At 35.7% G+C, this 13,181-nt stretch overlaps 3 protein-coding genes across 3 annotated transcripts; all 3 read left to right on the top strand.

Moving 5' to 3' along the window:
• The first annotated feature begins 531 nt into the window (after positions 1–531).
• Positions 532–2,340, top strand: SDG35 (SET domain protein 35). Its single transcript, XM_048117593.2, has one exon. It carries the CDS (start codon positions 603–605, stop codon positions 2,229–2,231), a length of 1,629 nt encoding a protein of 542 aa, XP_047973550.1. The 5' UTR covers positions 532–602; the 3' UTR covers positions 2,232–2,340.
• A 2,525-nt stretch (positions 2,341–4,865) lies between these two features.
• Positions 4,866–7,064, top strand: LOC125212311 (uncharacterized). Its single transcript, XM_048112437.2, has 6 exons — positions 4,866–5,144; positions 5,261–5,356; positions 5,436–5,654; positions 6,112–6,208; positions 6,368–6,430; positions 6,513–7,064. Exons 1-6 carry the CDS (start codon positions 4,920–4,922, stop codon positions 6,704–6,706), a joined length of 894 nt encoding a protein of 297 aa, XP_047968394.1. The 5' UTR covers positions 4,866–4,919; the 3' UTR covers positions 6,707–7,064.
• A 2,687-nt stretch (positions 7,065–9,751) lies between these two features.
• On the top strand, positions 9,752–11,868 carry LOC125211250 (uncharacterized). Its single transcript, XM_048110979.2, has 4 exons — positions 9,752–9,757; positions 9,806–10,199; positions 10,815–10,855; positions 10,940–11,868. Exons 1-4 carry the CDS (start codon positions 9,752–9,754, stop codon positions 11,684–11,686), a joined length of 1,188 nt encoding a protein of 395 aa, XP_047966936.2. The 3' UTR covers positions 11,687–11,868.
• The last annotated feature ends 1,313 nt before the right edge of the window (positions 11,869–13,181 follow it).

The raw sequence follows: 13,181 nt of genomic DNA on the forward strand, positions 1-13,181 counted from the left end.
TGTACAAGAGTGAATATTTTTCTTGTAACGCAACGCAAACATTTCAATAAATGTAGCAAAACACTATTTTACGAATGACTTAAAATCTGTGATATATCTAATAATTTAAACATAAAAATAGATGGAGACAAGTACCACTTGCCTCGTTTCGTCTATGTTTTCGAAAAATGGAATTCTTTTTTGTTGCCGCTGCTATTCTTTGTTGCTGTCACTTCTATTAATAAAAAACATATTTAATTAAGAATATTCAAGTCTTTTATCACTTAAAAAACCTAGACTTTTAAGATTAAATAATAATTATCATTATAAATACATTTTGCTTTTTATTTTAAATTTGCTACTAAACAGGAAGAAAACCCATGAAACAGGAAACTATGACGCGGATGGAAGTAACAAATATAACTATATATATATAGACGTTAAAAAATAAGACCAGTGATCAGCAATTAATAAAAGGATGCTACTTTCAAATAATTAAAAAAGGATAATTGCTCCCAATTCGACCGTTACATTCTCTCACATTCAAACTTTCATCTCTACAAACTACAGTAAAACTTGCACAAATACTTCCAAAGCAATCAATCAAAATTCCAAAGCAAAAAATGAGAGAAGCAGAAATATCAAAGGAGGAAGCAATTGAATTTGCAGTAGAAGAAGAAGAGAGAATTCAAATTCTGAGATCTAAAGCTACAGAGCTTCTCCTCAGAGAAGAATACAACGACTCCATCAAAACCTACTCCCAAATTATATTTCTCTGCCAAGAATCGATTTCCCCTAAATCCACCCAATCCCGTCTCTCAAATATCCACCGAACCCTCTGCTTAGCCTTCTCCAACAGGGCCGAGGCCCGGGCCCGTCAATCGGAATTCTCCGAAGCCCTGCGAGACTGCGAGGCCGCACTGAGCATCGACAAATCCCATTTCAAAACCCTTCTCTGCAAGGGCAAAATCCTCCTGAGTTTGAATCGCTACGCCGCCGCGCTGGATTGCTTCAAGCAGGCGAATCTCGATCCATACGCCACTGAGAATTCCGATTTGGTTAATGGGCTGTTGAAGAAGTGCAAAAAGCTCGAATCTTTATCGAGATTGGGCGCATTCGACATCTCCGATTGGGTTCTCGGCGGTTTCCGGGGGAAAACGCCGGAGCTCGCGGAGTATATAGGCGCGGTGGAGATCAAGAAGTCTGAGATCAGCGGGCGTGGCCTGTTTGCGACGAGGAATGTCGAGAGCGGGACGTTGATGGTGGTGACGAGAGCTGTGGCGGTTGATCGGGCTATAATGCCTCAAGATTCAGGGGAGAATGCACATTTAGTTATATGGAAGAACTTCATTGATAAGGTTGTGGAGACTGCCAAGAATTGTGAGTATGTAAGCAACTTGATTTCGTTTCTCTCTGCAGGCGATGAGCCTCTTGAAGCTCCAGACATGGAGGTTTTTCGGCCAGAGGCAGATGTTGGAATTGGGGATTTTAGTGGGAGAGTGGATAAGGAGAGATTGCTTAGCATTTTAGATGTGAATTCAGTTCTTGAAGATGCTATTTCAGCCAAGGTTTTGGGGAGAAATGCAGATTATCAAGGAGTAGGTTTGTGGATATTGGCCTCATTTATCAATCATTCTTGTGATCCGAATGTGAGGCGGGTGCACGTGGGCGACTACATGGTGGTCCACGCGGCACGGGATGTGAAGGCCGGGGAGGAGCTCACGCTGGCCTACTTTGACGTGCTGGCGCCTCGTGAGAAACGGAGGGAGATGGCTGACAATTGGGGATTTGTGTGTGGATGCAAGAGGTGTTTGTTTGAAGATGGTGTTTGCTTCAAGAATGAAATGAGGGAGATGGAGATGGCGATGGGGAAAGGGGTGGTGGATGTGGGGAGCTTGGTGTATAGATTGGAGGAAGGGATGAGGAGATGGATGGTGAGAGGGAGAGGGAAAGGGTATTTGAGGGCCTCATTTTGGGAGGCTTATGAGAAAGTGTTTGGATCAGAGAAGGTGATGAGGAAGTGGGGGAGGAAGATCCCGGGGGCTGAGGCTGTCGTGGATAGCGTTGTGCACGTGGCTGGCAGCGACGAGAGGATCGTGAGGGTGTTGGTGGAGGGGCTGAGGAGAGGTGGAGGAGGTGTTAATGGTGTGGTGGAGATGGAGAAGATGATCAAGTTGGGGAGAGGGGTTTATGGGAAGATGATGAAGAAGCAAGCTATTGGGGCATTGCTTCAGTTATATGGTCAGGAATGATGTTTTTTTCTTTTTTCTTGAGTTTCATTAGCTAGTGTTTTCTCTCAAGTCATCTTGAGAGATGAATTCATGTTGTTGGTGGATTTAACTCAACTTTTATTGGGCTTAAGCCAAGCTTCACAATATTTTTTTTATCTCCTATTATTCTTATACAAGCATCAAATTAGTATTTGCGAGAACTAAACAACTCTAATCTCCAAATAGAATCGTATGGAAAATGAATTTTCGATCTTTTTAAATTTTAAATGTTAAATTACTATGTAAAATGATGAAGCAAATTACTCCCTCCGTCCCGGATAATTCGGGTCACTTTGACCGGGCATGGGTTTTAAGAATTGTAATGAAAAGTTAGTTGAAAAAGTTAGTGGAATGTGGGTCCTACCTTTATATATTAGTTTTATAATAAAATGTTAGTAGGAATGAGTTAGTGGAATATGGGGTCCACTACTAAATGAGGTCCACTACTAAAAATGATAAAAGTGAAGTGGGACAAATTATATGGGACGGACCGAAATGGAAAATTGGGACGAATTATCTGGGACGGAGGGAGTAAAACAGAAGTCATTTTCCTTTTAACCAATTTTCAGTTAAAATGAGAGGCAACTTAGTATTTGAAAATCAAATGATATAAAAGAACTCTATACTTTATAAATACTAGTACTCCCTCCGTTCCATAGTATTAGAGGCATTTCATTTTGCACACTCATTTTAGAAAAATAATTATAAATAGTTAAGTGTAGAAAAAGTAAAGTAAGAGCGAGAATATTATAGATAAGACTATTCTCTACATTATTCTTTCTTTTACTTTACTTTTTCTCCACTTTAACTATTTATAATTATTTTTTCAAAACTAGTGCGCAAAATGAAATGTCTCTATTACTATGGAACGGAGGGAGTACTATACAGATACTGTAGTGGTACATTTTCACTATATTTAATGTGTGCTTATGTTAACACGTGAGTATCAAATATTCTCACCGTACCCTTATAGTCATGACAGAGCTTTTCGTTACGGAGTTTAAGAAACGGATGTTTAGTGTGTTAAGTAGATAGAAAAATGAGAAAGAGAAAAAAGTAGACATTATAGAGTAAAAGTAAATAAAGCAAGAGAACAAAGTAAGACAGCGTAAAGTAAAATTGAGAAAAAATATTAATTATTATTCCCTCCATCCCACAAGAATATGCACTCTTTCCTTTTTAATCCGTCCCACAAGAATATGCACTTTATAATTTTAAAAACTCTTCTCTCTATTGAGATGAGACCAATTCTCCATTACCAATATTTTAAGACCATGTTTGGTTGCCGAGAAAGTAAAGTTGGCAAGGAAAATAATTCCTGAGAAAATGAATCCTTGGAATATGATTCTTAACAACTTTACCTTCATGTGTTTGGAAAATATTAAGATTTTAAATTTCATGTTTGATTAAATAATAATAATAAATTTAATATAATATTAAGATTCTTTTAATAAATTATTAATAAAAAATTATAATAATATAGTATTATTTTATTTATTATTATAATTATAATTTAAATAATTTTATTAAGATTTTCTTAATTTATTAGTTTATATTATTATAAATTTATAACCATAAATAAACATATACTTATAATTTCAAATATTTATTGATATTATAATTGAATAAAATTTCAAATTTCAAATTTCAAATTTTCATTAATGCTTTGTTGATTAATTAGTTTATAAAATGGTTATTGTCTTATTTTTAATAATATGATGATACATAATTTAAATAATTATATTATAATTATTAAATAATTATAATAATAATAATTGTTATTATTATAATTATAATGTGATAATAGTTATTTATTATAATTAAATTAAGTAGAGTATGATTCATAATTTTAAATTATGTTTAAAAAAAATCTTTATTTAATTAATAATAATAATTATTATTGTTGTTGAATAAGATTATACTCAACTCTACTAAATTAAATACCTAAATATGTAAGAATCCAAAACGGGAAAAAAGAATACATAAGAAAATCTAAGATTTAGAATCCTAGAAAATTGTACTATTTTCCTTGTTTTCAGGATTCTGATTACTTTCTCAAACAGAATCTTAGCAATCAAACATGGCCTAATTACTTTTTCTCTCCATCTTCCTCTTATTTACCCATTTTGTATTAAAACTCGTGTCGAACCTAAAGTACATATCTTTTGGGATGGAGGATGTACTATATATGAAAATGACTCAACTATGAGGAACTTTCTAAAATGAAAAAAATTACTCAAACTATCAGGAACGTAAAGAGTATAATAAACGTTGTTATCATGGGAGGCCAATTAAAGGAACCTATATTTAGTGTTGCTCTTGTAGAAAAAAGAAAAATGAATTTGAGAATAAAGTAGGATTGGAGAAATTTTCTATGCATAAAATGATTTTAGTTTATGATTGGAGATGGTACACGTGGGGGTTCATATTTTACTAACGTTTTCTATCTATTTTTTTTCATAAAGTCAAATAATTTCTTATAACTCACATCTGTCAAATATGAAAGATTTAATAGAGACCAGAGTAAAAATATAATTTACTCAAAAATCAAAATAAAATTAATTTTGAAGTATTACTATGTTTTTGAGTTTAAGTGTTTCATCTTAAAAGGTTGTCAAACAAAAGGCCATCCTCATACAGTAATCCTAATCCACTCCTCCAAACATCTCCATGACGGCGTTTCCACGTTCACCCAATCTCAACTCGTGGGTCACTTTCGATCCCACCATCAGAAAATTTACAGGGATCTCATTCTCAATGTGCGCTCCAAAGAGAATTGTTGGAGATTTGTCGGAAAACAAATGCTGCTCTTGTTGTCCCAGAAGACATTTTCTTGGAGCTGCTGCAGCTTTACTGCCAATTCTGCCCTCATTTGCCTCGGAAAGAGATTCAAAGGCATGATTTTTTAATTTCCATTACAAAAAAATCTAATCTTGATAATGAATTAGTACATTAGTTGAGTGTTGGTGGTGGAAGACTCTGTATGAATTTGATTACTCTGTTGAATTCAGTCAGTGTTGAATAGCATTCATCCTCCAAGACCAGATTGGTACGAGGAGTTTTACGCATCGGCTATGGATAGAACAATGAGATCTTATGAAGCAGAGGTTACTCACTTTTCAAAGAGCCCTATTTATTGTCTTTATTGAATAATGCAGCATCTAAAATCCATTCAGAGTTGGTAAGATTGCAGGTTACAAGGCAGAGTTATTTGCTAATTTGAGAGGAAAGGCGGAAAGGATACTGGAAATTGGGGTCGGCACCGGCCCCAATCTCAAATATTATGCAGATTATCCAGATACCCTTGTTTATGGAGTTGATCCTAACAGGAAGATGCAGAAATATGCACAGGCAGCAGCAACGGCTGCTCGCCTCCCACCTTCGAATTTTACCTTTATGCCTGCAGTATGCATCTCTTGAAAAAATTTCTTTAGTTATCCTATATGTTGTGTTGTTTTGCCCATTCTTACTGCTGCATCATCACAGACATTGGTTTGTTTTTATAACTACTCTTGTTACTGATGTTTTGACATGCTCATCCGTGTACGACTAGCTAGAACGAGGACTTATGCTAATGACTTTGCCTTTATCACATTGAGTGAATTCTATGCCTGCATTGCGGTGTTAGGTTCTTCTAAGTTCTTGTTCGTTCTCTCCTTGTTTGACATAATCCATTGTTGTGTATCAGAAAGTAATTACCAACATGTGTAGACCACTGGTAAATAAGTTTTTCAAGTGTAGAATCGCCATGGTTGGCTTTGATTTTGTTTTATCTGCTCACTTATGCATATTCTCATCACTGTACAAAACATGGCTACTCAAAAATAAGTTTTGCTGACAGTACTCAATACTCCTTGTGAAGGTTGCTGAGGCTTTGCCATTAAAAGATGCTTCTGTTGATGCTGTCGTTGGAACGCTTGTCCTGTGTTCTGTCAAAGATGTTGATCAGGCACTGCAAGGTAGTATATAATTTTCTTGCCTGTCAAAAGTGTGGATTCAATGTAGAGAGTTTCCTTCTAAAGGGACAATTATCTTCCTTGATTATCTTAAAAAATTGGAGAAAATCCAAATTTCTGGTCTAGAGCAATTTGGATAACTTGATATGAATATGAGTACAGAAGTGAGGAGGGTGCTCAGGCCAGGAGGGTTGTACATATTTGTGGAGCATGTAGCAGCAAAAGGTGATGTTTCTTACACATTTATAAATACAGAGAGATATCATTCCACATCAAACATTAACATCTTGATGCTCACTATGTGCAGATGGAACACTTCTAAGATTTGTTCAAGGAATTCTTGATCCACTGCAGCAAACTGTTGCTGACGGGTGCCATCTAACCCGTGACACGGCAACCAACATTGCCAAGGCCGGCTTTGCAGATCTTCATGTGAATCAAGCCATTCTATCCACAGCCTCGCTCATCAATCCCCACGTCTATGGAATCGCCTATAAATAGACTCACACTCAGCTCTACTTTCTTTCATGAAATACAAATGATCTTGCCGTAAGTTGCTACCAAGACGCAAGGGTATAGATTCGAATCACCCGCCTCCTGACTTGTGCCAATACATACCCATTGTCGCTGTCAGAAAGAAGACTGAAGGGAACATGGCAAGAAGGATAATGGAGGGGTTGAAGGGACATCTTCAAATGTATGCTTTTAAGCTTCTTGTCCTAGTTTTCTCCAATGTTTCTACTACCATTTTTGGGATAATTTCTTGTGTATTTATCAGTATGTTGGTCTTTGGATATTGGAGAATCCCTTTTTTTAGTGATGTTAATAAGAAGACTCTACATAGCCTGGCATTTGCAAACATTTCAGTTCAGGAATATTGCTGTTGGCCCTTTTTTCCTCTATATTAGTTTTACTGATTAGATTAATGAAATTAATTCATTTCAATAAGGTGAAGAACTAATCTCAAAATCTCATTAGACTGTGACAACAAAACCAACACATCCTTTAAACTTAAGGAGACAGAAAAAACAAAAAATATAATGGGAGAGTGTTGTATTGCTAACTTATAACTTAATCGTTAACTACAACTAAATAATAACCATTAGATATTCAAATTAAGGGCTTAGATCATTAATCCCTAAATGTCAATACGATCAACGAAAAACGTCAATAAAGTCATAGAATTAATTCCAAAAAATATCAATAGGGGTATTAATGTCCATTAACTACATGTTTAGTTATAACTAACTTTTAAAAGAAATCCCAAAACTTTAAATTCATATAACATATATCAAATTAAAGATAATTTCATAAGGATTCCAACGATATCCTACATGCATATGTTCCGACGTCAAAATTTGAAAAAAAATTCAAAATTTTTTAATTTTTTCGTACAGCAGAAATGTCAACATACTATATAAAATATGTCAATATAATACATGTAAAATATCAATATAAGCAATGTGTTAACATTCTTAAAGCATTGTGTTGACATTCTCAAAGCATTGTGTTGAGGGCCGATAAAAGGGCCTTTCTCATCGGCATAGGCTGATATATCGGCCATTTGGGGGAGGAGGGAGGGGGGCTATCGAAGGCCCATTCATCGCAATGGTTGGCCGATGAGGCGTGAATGGGCGGCCGATGAGGCCGATGGGGAAGGCCTTCCCATCGGCCAACCATTACTAATGCTCTAAAACAAGAAGGATTATAGGAGGAGAAATGATGATATATATTTGTATGCAAAACTGTAGCAAATGTGGTCTTTATTTATAAAGGATGAAAAATTATGAACTTTGGTATAATTTGTATATAATTTTTGAATATAATATATTAATGATATATAAATTTTAAAAAAATAAATATATCAACCAATGAGATTTTGGCACAATCGCCATGGCTGATGAAATTAAAAGCAATTGGAGACCGACAGTTGGAGGTTGGCATGGAAGAGACCGTGGTTTTGGAGAGAGAGGGGGTGATGTGGCGGTCGGCCACAATACACCGATAAACATGGTCTTATAGAAAATTTTAATGCGAAATTTGTAAAATAAAAGGGAGATAGATAGAAAAATGTTTTAGTGGAAAATGAGTCCACTTTATTCGAGAAATTTCCTGAAGAGAAAAGTTTATATTTTTAGAGAATTGACCAATAAGGAAGAATTTCTATTTTAAGGGGAGGAATGGAGTATTAATCGTTAAAAACACATACTCTCTCTGTTCCACAAAAGATGTCACACTTATGGGACGGCACGAGATTTTAGGAGGTTTTGTTTTGTGTGTTAAATGGAGAGAGAAAATATAATTTTTATATTCACATGAGAGAGAACTTTTTCCAAAAAGGGAAATGTGACATCTTTTGTGGGACAAACTAAAATGAAAAGTGTGACATCTTTTGTGGGACGGAGGAAGTACAAGAAAGACTTAAAATAGAATAACCAAAATCGAAATAAAGAAAAATGGGAGGGGCAATTATTAATAGAAAGTATGGGGAATGATATAGAAATACCGTATAGCTGAGGGGCGAAAGTGAAAATATAGTGCTTCTCTCCGCCAAATTAGGGTTCGTATATTTGACTCATGCGCACAATTCTCTGTTCAGACAACCAAGCTTTCTCTCTCTACTGTTATAGTAGAATGTAATGCATAATGCGAGTTATTGAAGAAATGTCAAGATATACGAGCTTCATATTTCTAGGCTGGTACACACTCTTTTCTCCATTTCTTTCTTTTTATCGAATTTTTGTTCTTTTTATGTTAGTTTTATCCTCAACCTTTTGTTTTTTTTAGTTTCATTTTCCTTTTCCGCTTGCGTCATCCATTTACATTAGCTGTAACTGCAATAATTTGAAATAATTGAACGACTTCTACTTAATTTTCATAAAAGATCATTATTGTGGCTAACTTTTGGGGTGAAAAATCGGCACTCTAGTAAATTTATTCATGCCTAGAACGAGATGCTTTGTGATTTCTGTCCTTTTTAATGTTTTCTCTTGAAAAATGCATTCTTTTTAGTTTTTGGCAGATATGTAGGTGTTTAAATTACAAAACTGATTAAAGACTATAGTTACACTGGTGTAAGTAAATAGTGCTACCTTTGTTAATTGTACGTAGCAAGCAAGTATAGTTGCTTTCAGTGATCAAACAGTAGAAAATAAATACTCCATTCATCCCAAAAAATATAAGGACATTTGGAATGACACAAGAATTAATGCATAATTGGTAAAGTAAGAGTGATGAGGAGAAAGGGAGTTAAAATAGTGTCATTGGATAGAGGTGGGGACCGACAGTATTATTAGTGTTTGATGGTGGGCCCTCCAGTGGTATAAGTTGTATATAAATTAATTTATATGTTTAATGAGTTTAGGAGAACTCTCCACAAATGGAAATTAGATATTTTTATGGAATGGACGAAAAAGGAAAGTGTCCTGGACGGAGGGAGTATATATATTATTATGCTACGGTGAATGTGGATGGACGTTATTGAAGTATTCTCAAAAGCCGGCAATGGACTGACCTGCTTTTTCCCTTTTTAGATTTGTGAAGTTTATGGAGGTGTGGGGATAGTTTGGTGCCTTAAAGAAGTCTGGTGTGTTGTGAAAGATAGCTAAAACGGGGTCGCTTTGTTGTGTGGCTGCAAGGCCACATGGGTCTAATGCGCCCAACCGGGACTGGTCTGTAGGACCACACGAGCCCTACTGGAGAACTAATACAAGCTTTTCTCCTCCACCTTCAAGATGGGACTTACAATTCCAACCGGAACTGGTGTCATTTGGTTCCCATGATGGTGCTCAGTTGTATGGATCTTCCCCATCATCCAATAGTAGAGAAAGTAGAAGTTGGGTGAGAGGAAATAATCTGACAAATCATCAGTTTCTCGTGTCCGATGGCGTTGGTCCCTACTTAAGCAGTCCAGTTGACATATCTCCTTCGCAGCAATGGACACCCCCCGCAATACAAGAAATAGGCACCGATGATTGCGGAACTTCTACGAGAGGTATATTTAAAGAATTTCTTGTTACTTCATATTTTGGTATATACACTATAGAATCTTGATCTATTTTTCTCCTTTGTGGTGTTGGTATTTAATTCTTACATGGTACTATAATTTCCTAGTGTGCTAACATTTGTTTTAAACTCTAGGTCTCTTGCCTTTCTACCTTACACAAATTGTTCTGGATCATGTGTATCTCATAACTTCACCATATGCTCATAGCTGAAATTCTTTACTTAAACATTCCTCTTCCTTTTCAAATAAAATACTCAATGGAAAAAGAACACATCCAACCCTTCTGCTCTAAAATTTTCTCTGACTTGTGTTTTCAATTTGAGCTATGAATTGTTGGAGACAGTAATTGTGATGCTACAACTGCTACAACTAGAACTGAACTTGAGATTGCTTCACATGTATGCGTAAACTAATGCTCAAATTCATTGTTCCGTCTTATGTTTTAATCTTTTGCTAAGGGCTCAATATAATTATTGAAGCTTCGTCATAGATTCTATAGGTTTTATACAGTATGATAAAAGCCCGAGATATTTTGGCACTAAATATTGGTCTCTATGGTATAATAGCACCACCTAATGTTTATACTTGAATGTTCCTTTTCAGATGTAGTGTGGAGGCCAGTATCCCTTTCTCCCACAATGGAGGTACTGTAACCGTGTCTATCTTGTTGTTCTGACAACATTTAATTGCTCTAAATGTGATGCTCACAAAGCCGAACAATCTTATAGGGAATATCAGCAGCTAGGGACAGCGGAGGCTCCACATCACCCCGATCAGATAGTAGTTGCGATTATGAATACACAGTCAAGTCACATACCCCTCATCGTAACCGTCGTTGCTTTATGTCTAAAGCTATTCATCCTCTGTCCCTTCCATCAGAAAGAGCAACTCCACGAAGAGAGAGTACTGGTATTGATATCACTGAAGCGCCCGAGATGTTTGAATGTGATCTTCCAAACAGGTCTCGGATTCGTGCAGATTGTTTCAGATGTGGGCTGTGTGAGAGGTTCCTTTCACAGAGATCTCCATGGAGCTCTTGTGGGATTATCAAGAGTGGAGATATGCCGGACACTGGAGTCCTTTCGTGTCGCCACGTCTTCCATGCAGAGTGCTTGGACCAAACAACGCCTAAAGCTCGTAAGAATGACCCTCCGTGTCCCATCTGCATCAAGATTGAAGAAGAGTGCTCGCCAGACCAGAGAATGTTTTCCAAACTGAGGAACTCCTTCCCTCGTCTTAAAGATGTGCCATCTAAGCAATGGGGCTGTGTTCAAGCGGGGGATTGTGTTGAAGGAGCATTGCACACACCGAGTCGAAACACGTTGTTGTCGCTTAACAGGAACCAAATGCGGAAGAACCTCTCGTTGAAGGGAAATGCAGGGAAATTAAGGACGAGTGGCTCGTTTTCGCCCCAGATTTTTGCCGGTTCATGTGAACATGCTGCTGCTGGTTCCTCCAAGACAAGTGGGGGTTAAAGTTTCAACTAAAGAGAATGTAGAATTTTTGTGTAGAGATAGGAAGGGATGGGTAATGAGTCATGAGTTGTGCAGCTTACTATTTATTTGGCTTCATTGTGACTTATGACTGGTGTTGTGTGCAGTGGTATGTATGTTGGTTCTTGCCATGGTATTTAGAAAAAGTGGCTCTTTGTTAAATATGCAACATTTGTTTTTCGGCACATGATTTTAGGTAGTGTTGTTTTGTGAGTTAATGAAGAGAGAGTAAAGTAAGAGAGAAGAAGAAAAAATAGAGAGAGCATTATTTCCATTTTTAGAAACATTTCATTTTTAATGTGACAAACAAAAAAGGAAAACGTTTCATTTCTAATGGGACAGGGAGAGTAATTAGTTAGTTCAGCTTATAGTTATTCATCAAGCTAAATATGGATTAAATTAAACTTCAATTTAATATACAATTGGTAAAATAAGAGAGACGAGGAGAATGATAGCTAAAGTAGTGTTAATGGATAATGAGATTCATATTATTATTAGTATTTAATGAGTTGTAATGGTGAGCTATAATTGTATAAGTTGTAAATAAATTGATATGTAAGGGTACTGAGTTGGTGACAACTTTCCACAAATGGAAATGCAGATATTTTTGTCAGACGAACAGAAATGGAAAGTGCACATATTTTAATGGGATAGATGGAGTGTATTTTATAATAAATTATTATACACCATCCGTCCTTTTAAAAATAACAACTTACCCACTCTGTCCCTAAAAATTTGTCACTTATTCCCATTTTTGTCTGTCCCTAAAAATTTGTCACATTTTATTTTTACAATATTTGTAATGGGCTGCACATTCCACTAACTCATTCTCATTCATATTTTATTATAAAATTAATATATAAAAGTATGACTCACATTCCACTAACTTTTCAACTCACTTTTTATTACATTTCTTAAAACTCGTGCTGGATTGAATGGTGTCAAATTATTAGGGATAGAGGAAGTATGAAACAACAAGATTTTAATGCACAATTGATAAAGTTAGAAAGAGATAGAAATATTAACCGACTGAAGTATCGTTAGTTGAAAAATTAGTTTTAACTCATTAGAATAAAAAACTCCTAAAATAAGTTCATAATATTTAAGGGATGGGCCAAGAAAATAGTTGCAACTCCTTCCGTCCTTTAAAAGTATGAACATTTAGTTCGACACGAGTTTTAATGTATAATTGGTAAAGTAAGATAGATATAATGAGTGATGTAAGTAATGTTAGTAAAAAGTGTGTTCCACATCATTAGTAGTGTAATGTAATGATATAAGTTGTAAATAAAATAATGTGTAACGGTAATGTGTTGTTTAACTATTCAAAAATTAGAAAGTTCATACTTTTCAAGAAGAACTATTAAGGAAATAGTTCATACTTTTAAGGACAGACGAACTATTAAGAAAATAGTTCATACTTTTAAGGACTGAGAGAGTATTTTTAAAGGACATTGAAGTATATAAAAGAAAGATT

Source organism: Salvia hispanica, chromosome 3, assembly GCF_029641045.1.
Source record: "Salvia hispanica isolate PSC_SH4W2 chromosome 3, Shi_PSC_v1, whole genome shotgun sequence".
Lineage (NCBI taxonomy): Eukaryota > Viridiplantae > Streptophyta > Magnoliopsida > Lamiales > Lamiaceae > Salvia > Salvia hispanica.